Source organism: Patagioenas fasciata, chromosome 3 (genome assembly GCF_037038585.1).
Source record: "Patagioenas fasciata isolate bPatFas1 chromosome 3, bPatFas1.hap1, whole genome shotgun sequence".
Lineage (NCBI taxonomy): Eukaryota > Metazoa > Chordata > Aves > Columbiformes > Columbidae > Patagioenas > Patagioenas fasciata.
Window position 1 is genome coordinate 61,815,107 of NC_092522.1, and position 14,952 is coordinate 61,830,058.

Below are 14,952 nucleotides of genomic sequence, written 5' to 3' on the forward strand. Positions count from 1 at the left end.
GAGCAGACCTGCAGTACAAGGCTCTGATGTTAACTACTATTAGGATTATTTATCGCAAATGCTTTTGTCCATCCATGCATTTTCCAGTCTGTGTCTCTGTATAATAGTGAAGAGCTGTCATATTTCTCTTCTATTGATAGGTTCAGTGATAAGGATGTTTTCATATGTTTTAAGGCCGCGTCCTTGGTCTGCAATGTATTGAATTGATATTGTCTTGGAAACTGACTTCACTAAAGGTTGGCATACAGTTAATACACAGGTTATTTTTATCCTATTCTTTTTGCATTGTCTTTTTCCTACTGATTTCTTATCTCTATTTTTCTAGGAACCAAAGCCTTTTCTGCTGTTGATTCATGTTCTGTAAAAAGAATTTACTATTAAAGTGTTGTAGAAAATAAGTCTCAAAGCAGATGTATTCTGAGTTCATGGCTATTGTGTGTAAATAAAAATCAGTATAAATAAAGAACTATGGCTGGAAGCCTTCTGTAGAAAGTTGCTCTTTATGCTTGATTATATAAAGTTTAGAGGCAACTTTGTCTTATTGGTGAGATGATGACTCCTTTAGAGCTAAAGGAATGATATAAACTGTAGTAATTATGCAACACTGAGTGCTGACTGACTTCCCTAGTATATAATCTCACTTTCTGAAGTCTGGTTCCTTTCTTATGGCATTTGGGTTATGCAGTTTATAAGGAGTGAAAACACAGGTATTTTGAAAGTGAAAAAATGAGTGAAAGATGCAAGTAACAATAAACCTAATAGTGCAGTCTGGTTTTTAAATATTGTATTACCCCAAGGAATGTAAGTCTGTGCTTTTAATCTACATTGTTGCAGATGGAGGAAATTAGAATAAAGATTGGTCTTGCAGTGCAAAACCACTCAGTTGATGTAGTTCAAATCAAATCAGGACATTAATTAAGATATAATCATTATGTCATATATAAGATATAATCATTAAGATATAGATCACTGATTGCTGGATAACTGTATACTCAGGGTCAATATAAGTAATAGAAAAGATAATTGGCTATATTAGACACTGAAGGGATGTTAACAAACACCCACAAATGTCTAAAAACCGTTCTGTACCTGAACCCCCAAAAGTTGTAGTGTGCACACACGTGTACATGTACCCACCTTTGCTCTCTAGGAGATATGAGTGCTCTTGCTACACATGTCCCTGTGCTGCTCCCTACAACACGCAGGTGAGAAAGCACCCCCGGTGCTCACATACATGAACCACAGGTGCAAGGCCCTATATGCTGCAGCCCATACCAGCAGTCTGCTGTCTGGGTGCAGACTGTTAACAGTGTTGGAGAAGGGAGGGTGCTCTGGGCCAGGCAGATGCCAGCAGAGTGACTTGTGACTGTACCGAACCAAATTTTGACTGCTGCTGTTCCCACTTCAAGTTCTCTTCTGCTACTATTTGTGATTTTTCTTACACTTCAGGCTGATGTCTCATTCAAAAAGTCTTCTTGTAGTTGCTCAGCTACCCTTAATAGCAACACAGTGAGTTGGGAGTTAACGATCTTCCTCTTTAACATAATAAGTTTTGGCAAATGCTGCTCAGTGTTGAGTATTCAACCTCACTCCAACTATTTACACTCGCAGTTTTAACAGGAGTTGTTTTCTGGGCCATTTGCAAAATCTGGGCCATTCAGGCACCCCCACAGTTGTAATGTAGACTATACCCAGTTATTAGAAGGACTTGAGAGAGCAAGTAGACTTAGTATTTTACTCAGAGTAGTGCACTTCGTTGCTAGTGCTAGCATCCCTATCAGAATCTTAACTTCAGTAACAACAGAAAGACAGGAGAGTCTACCAGTTAGAACATATGACTGAGATGCAGTTTACTCAGTTGTTGTCGCTATATTTATAAGCACAGATCTAGAACCTTTAGTCCTCATGCAAGACTCTCATTGTGCACTAAATATTTATCCAAAGATACCTGTTCAGTCTTTGTCATTCAGCTGGCCTTGGGTTGCCTCTCTTGTGTCTGATCTTCCCCTCACCTCCCCAGAAGTATTATTTACTGTTACTTATCAACAAGTGTGATGACTTTTACAGGGTGAACATGAAAATTTAAATTTCAGCAATTAAGATCAGAACCACTCACCAGTAGTTTATGGCCTTTTTCTGTTTGCAGAGGCTTCAATATTTGCTGGTATAGATTCTATATAGTGGCCTGTACACTAAAGCCTACTGACGATAGGCTTGCTTTTCTGAGTTTAATTTTTGCTGACCCCTTTGAAGTACCCCAGAGATCTCAAGGGACTTGTGGACTATAAGCTGACTACCCTGAGTTTTGTGATTGTAGCTACATGTTATTGGATATAATATTTCTTTTTTCCATTTGCATATATTTCCTTGACTTTCAATCACTGTGCTGGAAGCTGTGGTGTGTTTTTTCTCAGTATGGTCCATTGTGGGCCTCTCAGGTTTTCACACGTATTTGATCAGCTCCAATCAAACAACAAATGAGGATGTAAGTTCATAGTGTATGTCTACGTGTATGTTTCTAAACAGTAATAAGGAGGAAATTATTCATTCTAGTTGTATGCAGTTTTTCTCTGTTATTCTTGGAGAAGTCATAGCTCTCTGCATAATTTCGTGAATGCCTCAGTAGGAAAAAAGGAAGTAACCTGGTCATACTTGATTCAAAATACCAGAGGAGATCTTGTGGACACTATTTGTTGTGGTCTGAAGATGTGCTTGTTACATAGTGTGTCCATCATAATTTATCTTAGAAAACGAAAATATAGAAGAGAGAAGACAAACAAGTATATTTTATACAGTAGGAAATTACTAAATATTTTTCAGTATCTCTTTTTTGCTGGGAGTCCTAAATATTCTTTGACTCAACAACAGCTTAATATAAAAATTGCAAAGTATGTTGAATTGTCAAAACAAAAATGACATCCTTTATTTTTTCCTTTGAAATGTCTTTGCCGGTCTGAGGTCTAAAACTTCTGGCAAAGAGTATAGGATTCATTTAAAGGTCAACTTTCTCATTTCTACAATTGCCCTATTTTGCATGTAGGTTTCCCTTGCTTGGTGTGAAACTATGTTTAACTGTGTGTGGAAGCTTCATGTGTCCTCCCCTAACTAAAAGGAGAAATAAAAAATGAATGAAAGGGGAGAATAAAAATAGCTAGGCAGCTAATGGTATAAAAAGCTTGCTGGAATTGGCAAGTCATCTAACAAATTCCTGCAAGTTTAAAATAATTTTATTGTAATTTTTTGTTGTACCTTTTTCATAGGTATCTGGCAAATGTAAAAGTAGCATCCTTGGGACTGTCAACCTCATGTTTTTTAATTGTTTAAGATTATGGTTAAAATTAAGTTTTACAATAAACAGCAATTAACCAGAAAAAACTTAACAAGCAGACTCAGAGTGAATTGTGCCTCAGCATCAGGTATCCAAGCAACTAGCCTGACGCTGAAGAAATCTACCTCATTAATAAGACAGATGAGATACTCTGGTATTCCTCAGTTATTAGGTTTAAGCCAACATCATCTCTCTAGATGGACCCATTGTGCTTCCAGCATCCCCCTTTCCCTCAAATAAGTGTTTTGGATTGGTGAAAGTCAGAGATCAGGAAACTGCAGCAGTGTAATGCGTCTGAATTTCAAATAAACTCTTCAGTAATGTCATGTAAAGCATGCATTTCCAGTTGAATACAGTAAGGCATTTTAGTCACCTTCTGAAGTATTCCACAAACAGAAAAGCAAGACTGGCTAAAAAAAACCCACATAATATGGGCTAAAAGGTAGTAACGACTGCAGTTGCTTTATAATATTTTAGAACCATTTGTGGGCATTAGGAAAGGTAATGTGTGGTATTGTGCAGCTTGAGAACTTACCCAAGAGTATGGAAAAGAAGTCCTTTATGGCTGACTTTAATGGTTTGTTGCAATTGAACCTCTTCTGTAGAGCATACCATAATACTTGTAAAATTCAGCTCAGACCATTATGTTTAGATTCTGAAAATCCTACTATGATTATATTGGTCCTTTGAGATTTTGGGTTGTCTAAATCTATGGAGGTAAAGCATGTGCTTGCTTCTAAGATCTTAGGGCCCAGCCTTTCATAAGAGCCCAAAACTCCAAGCTGTTTGGAAAGTGGGATCATGGGTTTTCTCTGGTCTGCATCTGATGTAAGTAGCATGTTGCTGCTTTGGAAACCCTTAATTTGTCTCAGCCATATTCTGTATTGTATTATATGTGATGCATCTTGTTCGTATCCCTTCAGATTAAAGGATCATGGTCAAATAAAAGAGGTAAAGAGAACTATAATCCATACAGTTATGGCAACATCTTTACTAATTGCTGTGCTGCACTCTGTGGGCCCCTCTCTCCAAGGTAAGAGTATGAAAAGTATTGTTAGTATAAATGAAACCATATGATTATTGATGAAAAAAAAATTCTTTCTGATTGCTTGGGTTTACTCCACAGAAGTAATATTGTGTTTCACTGCCCATTAGAAGTTTTAATTAAGTTTTTCTTTAGTGATAAAGAGATAATTTGGTAAACTGTGGTTACACTGAGTTAGTGATGAGACCCCATAAAATATATTTAAGCTCGACATCTAAAATTGAAGTAGACTTGTTTATCTGCTCCTTGAACCTGTGCCACTGCAGTTAATAACTTCTAGCAAGAAAAAATTTCTAGTAGCTAGCTTTTGCATGGTGGGCAATTTGAAAGTTTATTGATTTCTTGCATATCTAACAGATATGACATGAATTGAGGAGAATTTAGGAACCTTAACTCTACAACTAGTTTGATAATTGTTCATTTTTGTCTTTTCACTCTGAACTGTTTTATTTAAATTAACAGTGATTTCCCTTTATTTATACAACTGTTAACATATATACGTTAAGCTGAATTTGGTCGTCTTACACCAAAGCAGTTCCAGAGAAAGCTTAATGGATAAATATTTGCTAAAATTTTGCTATTAATATTTGTTAATTTGCACCTTTTAAATCCAAAATATTTGTATATTCAAGGCTGAAGGTGGCTTTTCAGCTCAAACAAAATATAAGACAGAACTGAGACTAGAGAAATAAAACTGGCCGCAGGAAAGACATACTTCTCATCTTATTCCAGTGCTCAGTGTTTAGATAGTTCATGTGCTGCATGTACAATAGAGGCCCAGTTCCTCTCTAGAGAGTGGCTGTCGTCTTGTATTATAGATTATTTTTGTGGCATGCTCATCGGTTGGAGCTGTTTTGCTTTATCTCAAATAGTGTAGTTATGAATCTGAACTATCAAGAAGACAGACCGTAAATGACTTTATAGTCCAGTAGCCAAGGTGTTTCACTGGAAGTGGGGATTTCTGTCTTTGCTATCGTGAGTATCAGAGATTTCTCTTCCATGAGCAGTCAGAGGTCAACAGGAGAGGCTGGTGTGTTTTCCTGAGGAGGAGACAACCATTAAGATGTCCACGTAATGAGTTAATACTGTAGTCCCTGTGGTGAGAAAGAGTAACCCTGTCTCTGCTTCCTGCCTATGTGGATGGTACCTGAAGCCAACCCTTTAATTCTGCTGGTTTGCTTTTCATAAAAGAATGTGACATAAAAACTCAGTGCCATGCTGCAAGTTCTTTTGACTCCAAATTGAAATCTTTATTAAAACTACGTAATGTTTCTCAGTATTTGAAATAGCTGCTTAAACTGATATAAGTAGTAGCACGCAACAGACCAGACTGGCATTGGCTCCTGTGTTTTAACAGAGTTTTTACATTTTTTCCCAAATTCCATATAGTAACGCAACTTATTTAGATGCTGAATTATATGTAGAGTTTCTGCAGGGAGATGTTTTGTGACCAACAGTAAAAATTTGCTGACTGCAAAATGTAAATGATAACCTCGTTTTCTTTTACTTTTAATCTCAGCTGTGTCCCAAGTCACTAGATATTACTTTTTTCCTTAATTCTGGTAAAGTGGTTTAGCAGTGATCAAACCTTAAAATTCAAAATGTTCAGGTGCTTCTGAGAATGGAATGCAGATTAAGGGAGGGTCTGTAAATAATCCAGACTTTTCTCACTTGAGTTAAAGATCATATTGCTAATTTTCAAACCTATGCTATCAAATTCAGAATGCATTTTACATGTCCTCAACAGTAACTTCCAAATCTTAATTTGATCCGTATCTGTCAGCATAGGCCTAAATTGCTGTTCTGATACAATAAACTATACACCTATTTTAAAGCATCTCATTTTTGAAGGAGTGCTTTCCACATGGTGGGTTGTAATCTCAGGTGAATTTCTAAGTGTTTCAAATGTACATAAAACCCTGTTCTGCAAGGCCTTCCTGAGGAGAACTGCAACTGGTCTCTGAGTGCTGGAAAACTCATTGACTATTGAGAAGGGAAATGCCTTTTTCTTTTTTTTTTCCTATGCATCCTGTTCTTATATTTCAAAATTGATGCCATCTTGGCCCTTATCAGATTTAAAAGTCCCATATAAATAAGCAAATAAAACCAGTTCTGTGGTGGCTTTAGCTCTCAGGTGTTTTAAGACATTCCTGTCATTTTGTCTTAGTAACAGGAGCTATAAACCCTCCAGTCAAAATTTGATTTTTTTTTTTTTTTTTTTTTTTGATTGTTATTATTTTGCTGGTAGTGATTTGGTGTGGTTGGGGTTTTTTTGTATGGAGGTGATATGAGCTAATACACATGTAGAATATAGTACTTTGGTCTGCATATTCAGTTTTTTATGAGTGTAAACTACCATAAACTAAGTGCAGATTATAATTCTGAAATTGAGAGTAAAAATGTATGTAGAATTTTAGGAAAATCTATAGCTAGGTCAGATGATTCCATTCCATTAATTTTTAAAATAGTCTTATGTATGTTTTTACTTATTTATTAATTTATCCATGAAACATTTTCTTATTTCCACCTATGAGTGCCTCACTTTGGTAAGAATAGTGGAGCACTATGAGCAGTGTTAGCTTGCTGTCATGAAACACCTGGCAAAAAAATTTTCTAAAAAAAAACACACTCTCTCTGCTTCCCCCTCTCTCTCTCTGCCCCCCCCCCCCCCCACCGCTTCCCCCCCCCCCCCGCTTCCCCCACCCCCGCTTCCCCCCCCCCCGCTTCCCCCCCCCCCGCTTCCCCCCCCCCGCTTCCCCCCCCCGCTTCCCCCCCCCGCTTCCCCCCCCCCGCTTCCCCCCCCCGCTTCCCCCCCCCCGCTTCCCCCCCCCCGCTTCCCCCCCCCCGCTTCCCCCCCCCCGCTTCCCCCCCCCGCTTCCCCCCCCCGCTTCCCCCCCCCGCTTCCCCCCCCCGCTTCCCCCCCCCGCTTCCCCCCCCGCTTCCCCCCCCCGCTTCCCCCCCCCGCTTCCCCCCCCGCTTCCCCCCCCCGCTTCCCCCCCCCCCGCTTCCCCCCCCCCCGCTTCCCCCCCCCCCCGCTTCCCCCCCCCCCCGCTTCCCCCCCCTCTGCTTCCCCCCCCTCTGCTTCCCCCCCCTCTGCTTCCCCCCCCTCTGCTTCCCCCCCCCCTGCTTCCCCCCCCGCTTCCCCCCCCGCTTCCCCCCCCGTCTCTCTCTGCTTCCCCCCCTCTCTCTCTCTGCTTCCCCCTCTCTCTCTCTCTCTCTCTCTGCTTCCCCCTCTCTCTCTCTCTCTCTCTGCTTCCCCCTCTCTCTCTCTCTCTCTCTGCTTCCCCCTCTCTCTCTCTCTCTCTGCTTCCCCCTCTCTCTCTCTCTCTCTCTCTGCTTCCCCCTCTCTCTCTCTCTCGCTCTCTGCTTCCCCCTCTCGCTCTCTGCTTCCCCCTCTCGCTCTCTCCTTTCCCCCCCTCCTTCCCTCCCTCTCTCTCTCCTTCCCTCTCTCCTTCCTCCCTGCCTTTAATTTTGAGGTGCAGAATCTGATAACAAAAGAACCTTCAAAATAGATAGTGATTCAAAGTGCGCTAGTGAGTTTTGTAATTTGTTTTCACAACTGTGGTTTAAAATTCTTGGTTTTGTGGTATCTGTTGGTCAGCTTCTAAATCTTTTGTCTATGATAAAAATCAAGAAAAGTAGCAGTACATCTGACTGTATGGCAGGTAGTATTGCAAGGAACCAATTGCCTTGCTGATGAATGAAAGTGAAGTCTTGTACTCAGCTGAATAAAAGAGGACGGTTGGAGGTATTGGTGAGGTATGAAGGTCTGTTGTGTGACGTTTTATTTCTCTTTTTGTTGAGAGGAGGTAGTTTTTGATCAGAAATATCTCTAACTATTTTTTCTTTATTTTTATTGTTCCATAGCTTAATTGACAGAAGAGGATTTATACAACCAGATACACCACAATTAGCAGGACCATCAAATGGCATTACTATGTATGGGGCCACACAATCTCAGAGCAACATGGTAGGAATCATCCCATAGTGTTGTTCATCAAGATTCCTGTGAATATTTTCCTTCTCCACTTTCATGTGAACTAATCAAGTAATAACTAACTGGATACAGCTGACACTCTGGGTGGAATTACTTGCTTATTAACAGCAAAGAAAAAAAAAGTCAAAGCCCTTTTTAATGTATGTTTCACACAGTGTAATAGTTATTGCTTATGGATTCTAAAAAAAGAGGTTTTCTACACGTGATTTATTGAATATACTGGCATTTTGACTTGTACTGTTGACATCTGCTGTGTTTTGAACTAGAATATCCAAGTAACATGGAGTTGCTCTGGATTGTCATTTTCCAGCTGTTATTTTGTATGCACTTTCTTCATACTCTATTTCCTTCTTTGCTTGTACACTGCGGTTCTGCGTAGACTAATGTGTTTTAAAAAGTAAAGATGAACAAAGGGGAGTTTCTGGGGGAGAAGCATGTTGAAGAAAGAGCAGGAGGATACTGAACTTCCAATGAACAAAAAATGGCAATTGGATTGTTACAACCAGCAGTTTTTACTTTTTTTTTTTTTTTTACTGGTAACATTGGCTATCATAATGGAAAATAGGATTTCCAGTGCCAAGAACAAGAGAATAACTGGAAAGAGATCTTTTTCCAAAGGCAAGCATCTTACAGATGTGCCTATTTCTGAATTGTTATCCACATATCTTCATATTATGTGGATTCTAAGACTTTGTCAAAAAAGTCATTAGTTATGGACATCCTCCCGTTGCCAAAAAAGAGGAGGCCACAAGGCCTTCTGACATAATTCAGCCTTTCTTTTGAACAAAGAAGAGAGTCACTCTTCCCAGACAGATTAGTTTTAGTGTCAATGATAAACTGGTATAAAAATTTTGCTATAGTTCCTAAGCTGTTTTTACTCTTTTTTTATGAGGATTAAATAAAAGATTTGTTAGTCTTCCTAATGAGAAGATGTATAGGAGACACAGTATTAACTGAATCTTCTGTGAGGTGTAGTTGTGCAGAACAAAGTAATGCTCCATGCAAATTTTACTCAAAAAAAAAAAAAATCTAACTCTGAAAAGAGAAAAGGAGGTTAAAAAAAAAAAAAGGAGCAAACAAACCTTAGAAATAGCTTGAAGTCTTTCAGGGATTACCCAAGCTTTCTGACTGTCAAGGCTTCTGTTTTTTGAGGGTCATTAACACACAATAATTAAATTCTCTTAACATTATAAGAATTATGCTTGCATTGTAAGAAGACACTGTGATTATTACTGGATAGTAATGAGAAAATCTTCTGCCAGTTTGATAGCAAATTGACTAAATTTTTCTCTAGAAGTGGAGAAATCTGTTATGGTACTAGTTTAGGTCAAGCAGGTAGCTGTTATGATTTTAGAGTGTAATACCTGTAAATATGCAAGTTCTTCAAGGATTTGAACTTCTTATATCCTAGAACATCACACTACTAAAGCTGGGAAAAGCTTGGGTTCTTTAACAGTTGTCAAAGTCACTTGGAAGTGTGCAGCTTTCATTCCTGAAAATGATCTCTCAGAAAGGCTTGAAAAATGGAGGAATATTTTTGAGACTGTGAGCCGTTTTTCTCAGGGTATTATTCCTTGTCTATATCCAAGACCAATTGGCTTCTAGTGGCAGCTGGCTATCAGCGTTAAAATTTCTCCCTTGAGTTCTGCTGCAAACTGTTAAAGACCTGCTTAGTTTCCCAGTCTCTCTAGCACTGTTTTTTCTTTCCTATTTAAGATCTTACATTCTTTGCTGAGTTGTTTGAAGCATAAGAAGTCATACTTTTTTTTTCCTGCTGGCAGCAATGCAGTGGCACATAACTGCCTCTGATTTGTTCTTGTTTCACATTTCCTTTTTTCTGTGTTCTAAGGGTCAGCATTTTTGCTCTTCTCAATAGATTCTGTACCTACTTTCAGGTTCCCTCTCTCCTATCTCATAAAGCAGCAAACAATAAAGCTGGTTTCCCTATTTCACAGTTAAAATCTCAATCTCATCCACATAACAGACTTTTTTTTCTAATCCAACTTACTGCTAGCAGGTTTGTTTCTGCCATTTCTGTTCAGTTACTGGATTTCCTGTTCTGATTAAATTTAGACAGAAATAATCAAGTAAAACTTCGTCATTCTATTTAAACCTTTTTCCCATGAAGAAGTGACCCTTAGTACTTTTCCAGGCTTTAGCGTATCTGTTTCTCTCAGCTTTCTTCCCAGTACATGCTCTTAGATTCTTCTGAAGAAGTTTGGGAACAGGAACACTGGGAGCACTAGCCATCTACTTGTTCTCCCCTGAAAAAGACTGCTGCAGTCTCTTGAGTGAAAGTCAGTGGAGTACACTCTATGAAAGAAGTGTAAAAAGGCATGGAGCAGCATCCTGTTGGGTTTTTAATTATTTTATTAATTTATTATTATTATTTTCTGTTCGGTTGTTTTTTGTTTCTTTCTTTTTTTTTTTAGAGGAGGAATCTCTGCAAGATTCTCTAGAACACCTCTTGTTAGAAGTTCAGATTCAAACATCAACATTTCCTTTGGTAGTTGATGTTTTAAATAATAGACTAGCTCTATCCCAAGACACCCGTGGAAGCAAAAGAGTAGAGAGAAAGTCTTTGTGGAATAAAAGGTTTCCTTTTTCTTTTGTGTCCTCCCTGACAAAGGTTAGGCAGAATCTGAAATATGATTCAGTCTTGCTTTTTGGAAGATTGCATACCTCTCGGAAAAAAAGGCAGAGGCATAAAATGAAAAACGTCTTCTTGGAGCCAAAGCAGGTGGGCCACCGAGAACTGTCTATAGTCTGATGGCAATGTATCTGGTACTGCAGCTTGTATTATTATGGTTTCAGATAAGGACAGGCAAAGTGAAATTCCTTGACTTAAGAGCACGTGTAGATCGTGGTCTTAGTCCTTAAATACTTTTTCAATGGCAGAGGTTTAGCCATTTATATGTCATCAAAGATAATTACGCTATGTTAGCAAGTTTAACTCTTTTGAGTACAGGAAATAAGGTATTAGAAATCTGAAGTGTGGTGTGTCTCCCTGGATTTTATTCCAGAATGCATTACATCTTCTTATCTCTACTTTGAATATTAATTTCTAGATTATATACCACTTAATCCATATAGTATGCTAAAATGTCTCTTCTGAACATTGATGAAGATTTTAATAAGCATCTTCTCTCACACTTGGCTTCTCCTATTCCTTCCCTTCCCTCTTTCATCTCTCCCCTTCCTTCAGTTTTTTTACTCAATGACTTGTGTCTTTCTAAATAGAATTCTTGTGCCTCAACCAGCTAGCCTCTGGTCATTCTTCAAATCTCTCTGTAGGTTGCTTAGTATTATAGTGTGCTTTCATTTAGTTTAATATATCTTTTAACTTGGTTTTTTTTTGCATTTAACCTCAAAAAAACCCCCAAAAAACAGTCAGGCTGAGTTTAAACTTGCCAGACACTTGTTTTAAGTGCAATACATTATCTGTTCTTCAGGATACCATTTGTGTGGCACTGTTTTTGTACTTAACAGCTTTTGTGGTAATTTTGCCTTTGAGACTCTGAATATTTCATATAGGAACTACCCTACTTTGTGGTAGTGACTCAGTTTTTCACAGTCTCAAAGTCAGGGTTGTTGCTATAATCAGTGCTTCATAGACCCATACTATGACCATTTTTTTCTAGATATTTATAAAAGAACTCTTTCGGCTCTTCTCTCCTTAGTATCTACCTTATTTTACTTATTTTTCCTGGTACATCCCCGGTGTTTTTAATGTCTTTGCCAATACCATTTGAAAATAATCTGGTAAATATGTTAGCCAGCTTCTTAATTATTCTTATCCAAGTGACAAGCATCGTCACTTGGAGCTAATGATTTGATACTTCTGAATTATTTCCCTATTGCATTTTATTGCTGATTATTTTTAGAAGCTTTTCATTAATTTGCCCAAGTCTCTCTCTTCTCATTCTTAAGAATTTTTTTTGCTTGAGACTCAGTATCTGACCCATAATGAAATAATAATTTTCTTTGTATTTTATTCTTTTATTTTAATGTTTATTTTCTTTGTATTCTGAAAAAAAGTTCTCATTTCACCATAAACCTATCAGCTACCATTTACTAGATCTGCACTTCTGTGGTACTTAGCTTTCTCTTAAAAGCCTGAGTTGATTCTTGGGTTTTGATACAGGGTGTTTTATTCTTTATGAAGGAATACAGAATCCATCTTGCTCCATGCACTTTTTAAAGAGGAATTAGTTTGCTTTGTTTTTACTTTGATATCTCTCTAATGCCTTATAAAGTTATAGATTTTACTTCTATTTTGCCTGTTTCAGGACAGGTTTATTTGTTTTTAAGAAATTTGCTTGTACTCCTGCATTCTAGGCATCTCTTCCTCAGTGCTTAGGTAGTTCCTTATGTGCCAAATATCCTTATTTCCAGTTCTCCCTTTCCGGGATACCAATTGTCTACTTAGTGTTTGTTTTCTTACTTAATATGTACCACTGAAAATTGTAGGAACCGTAATAGTGCATGCACAACATTCATGACCAGTGAGACATGCAGCAAAGTCCTCTCCCAAATGTTCACATCAGTATTTCTAGCACCAACCTGAAAGCAGGAATCCAGGTGATCCAGGGAATATCAACTCTGACCATCCTAGATTTCTTTCTCCTTTGCTTTTCTTATTCTCATCATTAGGATTAAACATTTCTACCATGATAATACAAGGATAATACAGTCAAGGTTGACAGAGGATTTTCATTAAAGCGTCTTGCTTCACGGTTAAAATGGATTGAGGGCACAGGCAGTAAATCAGCTTCAGCATTTTGCTTTGGATTGAGGTATGTTTTAGAAGCAATTATTTGAATTGTGCCTAGTTACTGCATTGTTCACATTGCGGAGCAGATGAACTAGATATTTTTTCAGAAGTTGTGTTCCCAGAACGCGCCCAACATTCTCTAACCATTCACAGACATTCAGTCTGTAAGAACAAACAGCAGCTAGTCTGTAGTAAAATCTCTGGAACAAGTATAGCTTACACTTTGGCCTCAGAAGCGTTTCTCTTGCTACATCTGCTCCTGGTGCGCTGTACTACTTGCTAGTGGAGCCATTAACTTGGTGGGGTTTGTGGCTTAGTTGTCGCACAGTATCTGCAACACCATGATGGTGACTGTGAAATCCTACAGCTGTTTGGAATGGTTATGCACCTTCATCCCTCCACTTTTTACCTGCATATCGTATTCATCTAGCATGGTATTTCAGCATTCTTTCTGTTACTTCATAGCACTATCATTCAGTGCTGTCAGGCTCCTCCGAAATTTTTGTTTTTTCTACTTTATTCAGAGATGCTGAGTTCATTCAGCCCTCTTTACCCACCTTCTGAGAACTAACAGTTCCTTAATGTTACTAGTGTTTAGAAAATCTTTAACAAGGTTCATTTTAAATTAAAAGCATATAATCTCTGGCTTTGGCATTAGTAATGTGAAAAATATATTGCCATGTACAACTGTACTACTATGTTAACATGCATGCTTTGTGTAGCTTAGAAAAAAACAGATTTTATTCAGAAAAAAAAAAATCTAAGATACTGTTTCCTTAGTTGTTTGTATTTATTATTTCTGAAATAAACACAGAATTTTAGGTCTTGTCTAATTTTTTTTAATTTATGCCTTTTGATGTGAAAATAAATACAGAGATGGCTAAAAATTTCTGTGCATATCTATAATTGACCTTCTGTACTTGTAGAACTTATTAAACTTATCTTACCTTCAGAATCTGCTGTTCCTCTGAAACAGTGGACCGTGTAAGTGGAAGATAAAAGCAGTAAATCTGAAATAAGAAGATACTGGTGGAATAATTTCTACAGTAGATTTTTAACTACTTAGATTTCAGTACTTGGCTTCCTTTTTGTTACAGTCATAGACTTCTTTATTTAATTTGAAATACTGATGTTTAATAATTAATATGATTAATAGCTGTTAAGGCTTTTGGCCCTAAATTTAGTTTAGTTAAGAGTGAGATATGGAATCAAGGAAAAACCACCCTGCCAGCCCTATAAACAAATCTCTTTTCCTTTTAGTTTTCTGTTTACTGTTTAGACTCAAGAATAGTCTACCTGGATAGTATGTGTTGTTTTTATCAGATGTTTTTGAGAGCTTCATTGAACACTTCTACCTTTCCTAATATAAAACTCACTCTAGTCACTTTTGAAAGCCATTTATAGCCTGCATTTTCCCAAGTTATTTATAGTTGATCACTGTTAAATAGAACAAAAAAAACCTGAAATATATCTGAATAAGAGGCGAGGCTTTAGGGAAGTGACAAGTGTATGGGAAATGAAGAGGAGACATACAGCACCTGAAAAAAATTTATGGCACTCTGTTTAATGGAGCTTTATGAGGCTACTTTATATTTTTGATATTGATTCAGCTGAGAGGCACTAGAGTTCAGTAAGAAGAAAATTAATTCAGACTATACAATGTGTTCAAGTAATTTACCTTTAGCTAATTTAAAGCAGCGTATTTGTGTTGCCTGGAACAGGTTAACGATTTCTTTGTTATTTGTTTTCAATGTACCACAGGGGTTATAGGCATCCCTTGGTTATTTAACATATTCTTTGGCTACTGC

At 37.9% G+C, this 14,952-nt stretch overlaps 1 protein-coding gene across 4 annotated transcripts in view; it reads left to right on the forward strand.

The window, feature by feature from the left end:
• ZDHHC14 (zinc finger DHHC-type palmitoyltransferase 14) overlaps nt 1–14,952 on the forward strand; it is a 109,270-nt gene that overhangs the window by 91,024 nt on the left and 3,294 nt on the right. For all 4 annotated transcript variants that reach the window (XM_065834757.2, XM_065834759.2, XM_065834758.2 and 1 more), the window contains exons 6-8: nt 2,383–2,485; nt 4,252–4,361; nt 8,241–8,343. In XM_065834757.2, coding sequence (XP_065690829.1) covers nt 2,383–2,485; nt 4,252–4,361; nt 8,241–8,343 — 316 coding nt within the window. The remainder of the gene's footprint in view (nt 1–2,382; nt 2,486–4,251; nt 4,362–8,240; nt 8,344–14,952) is intronic.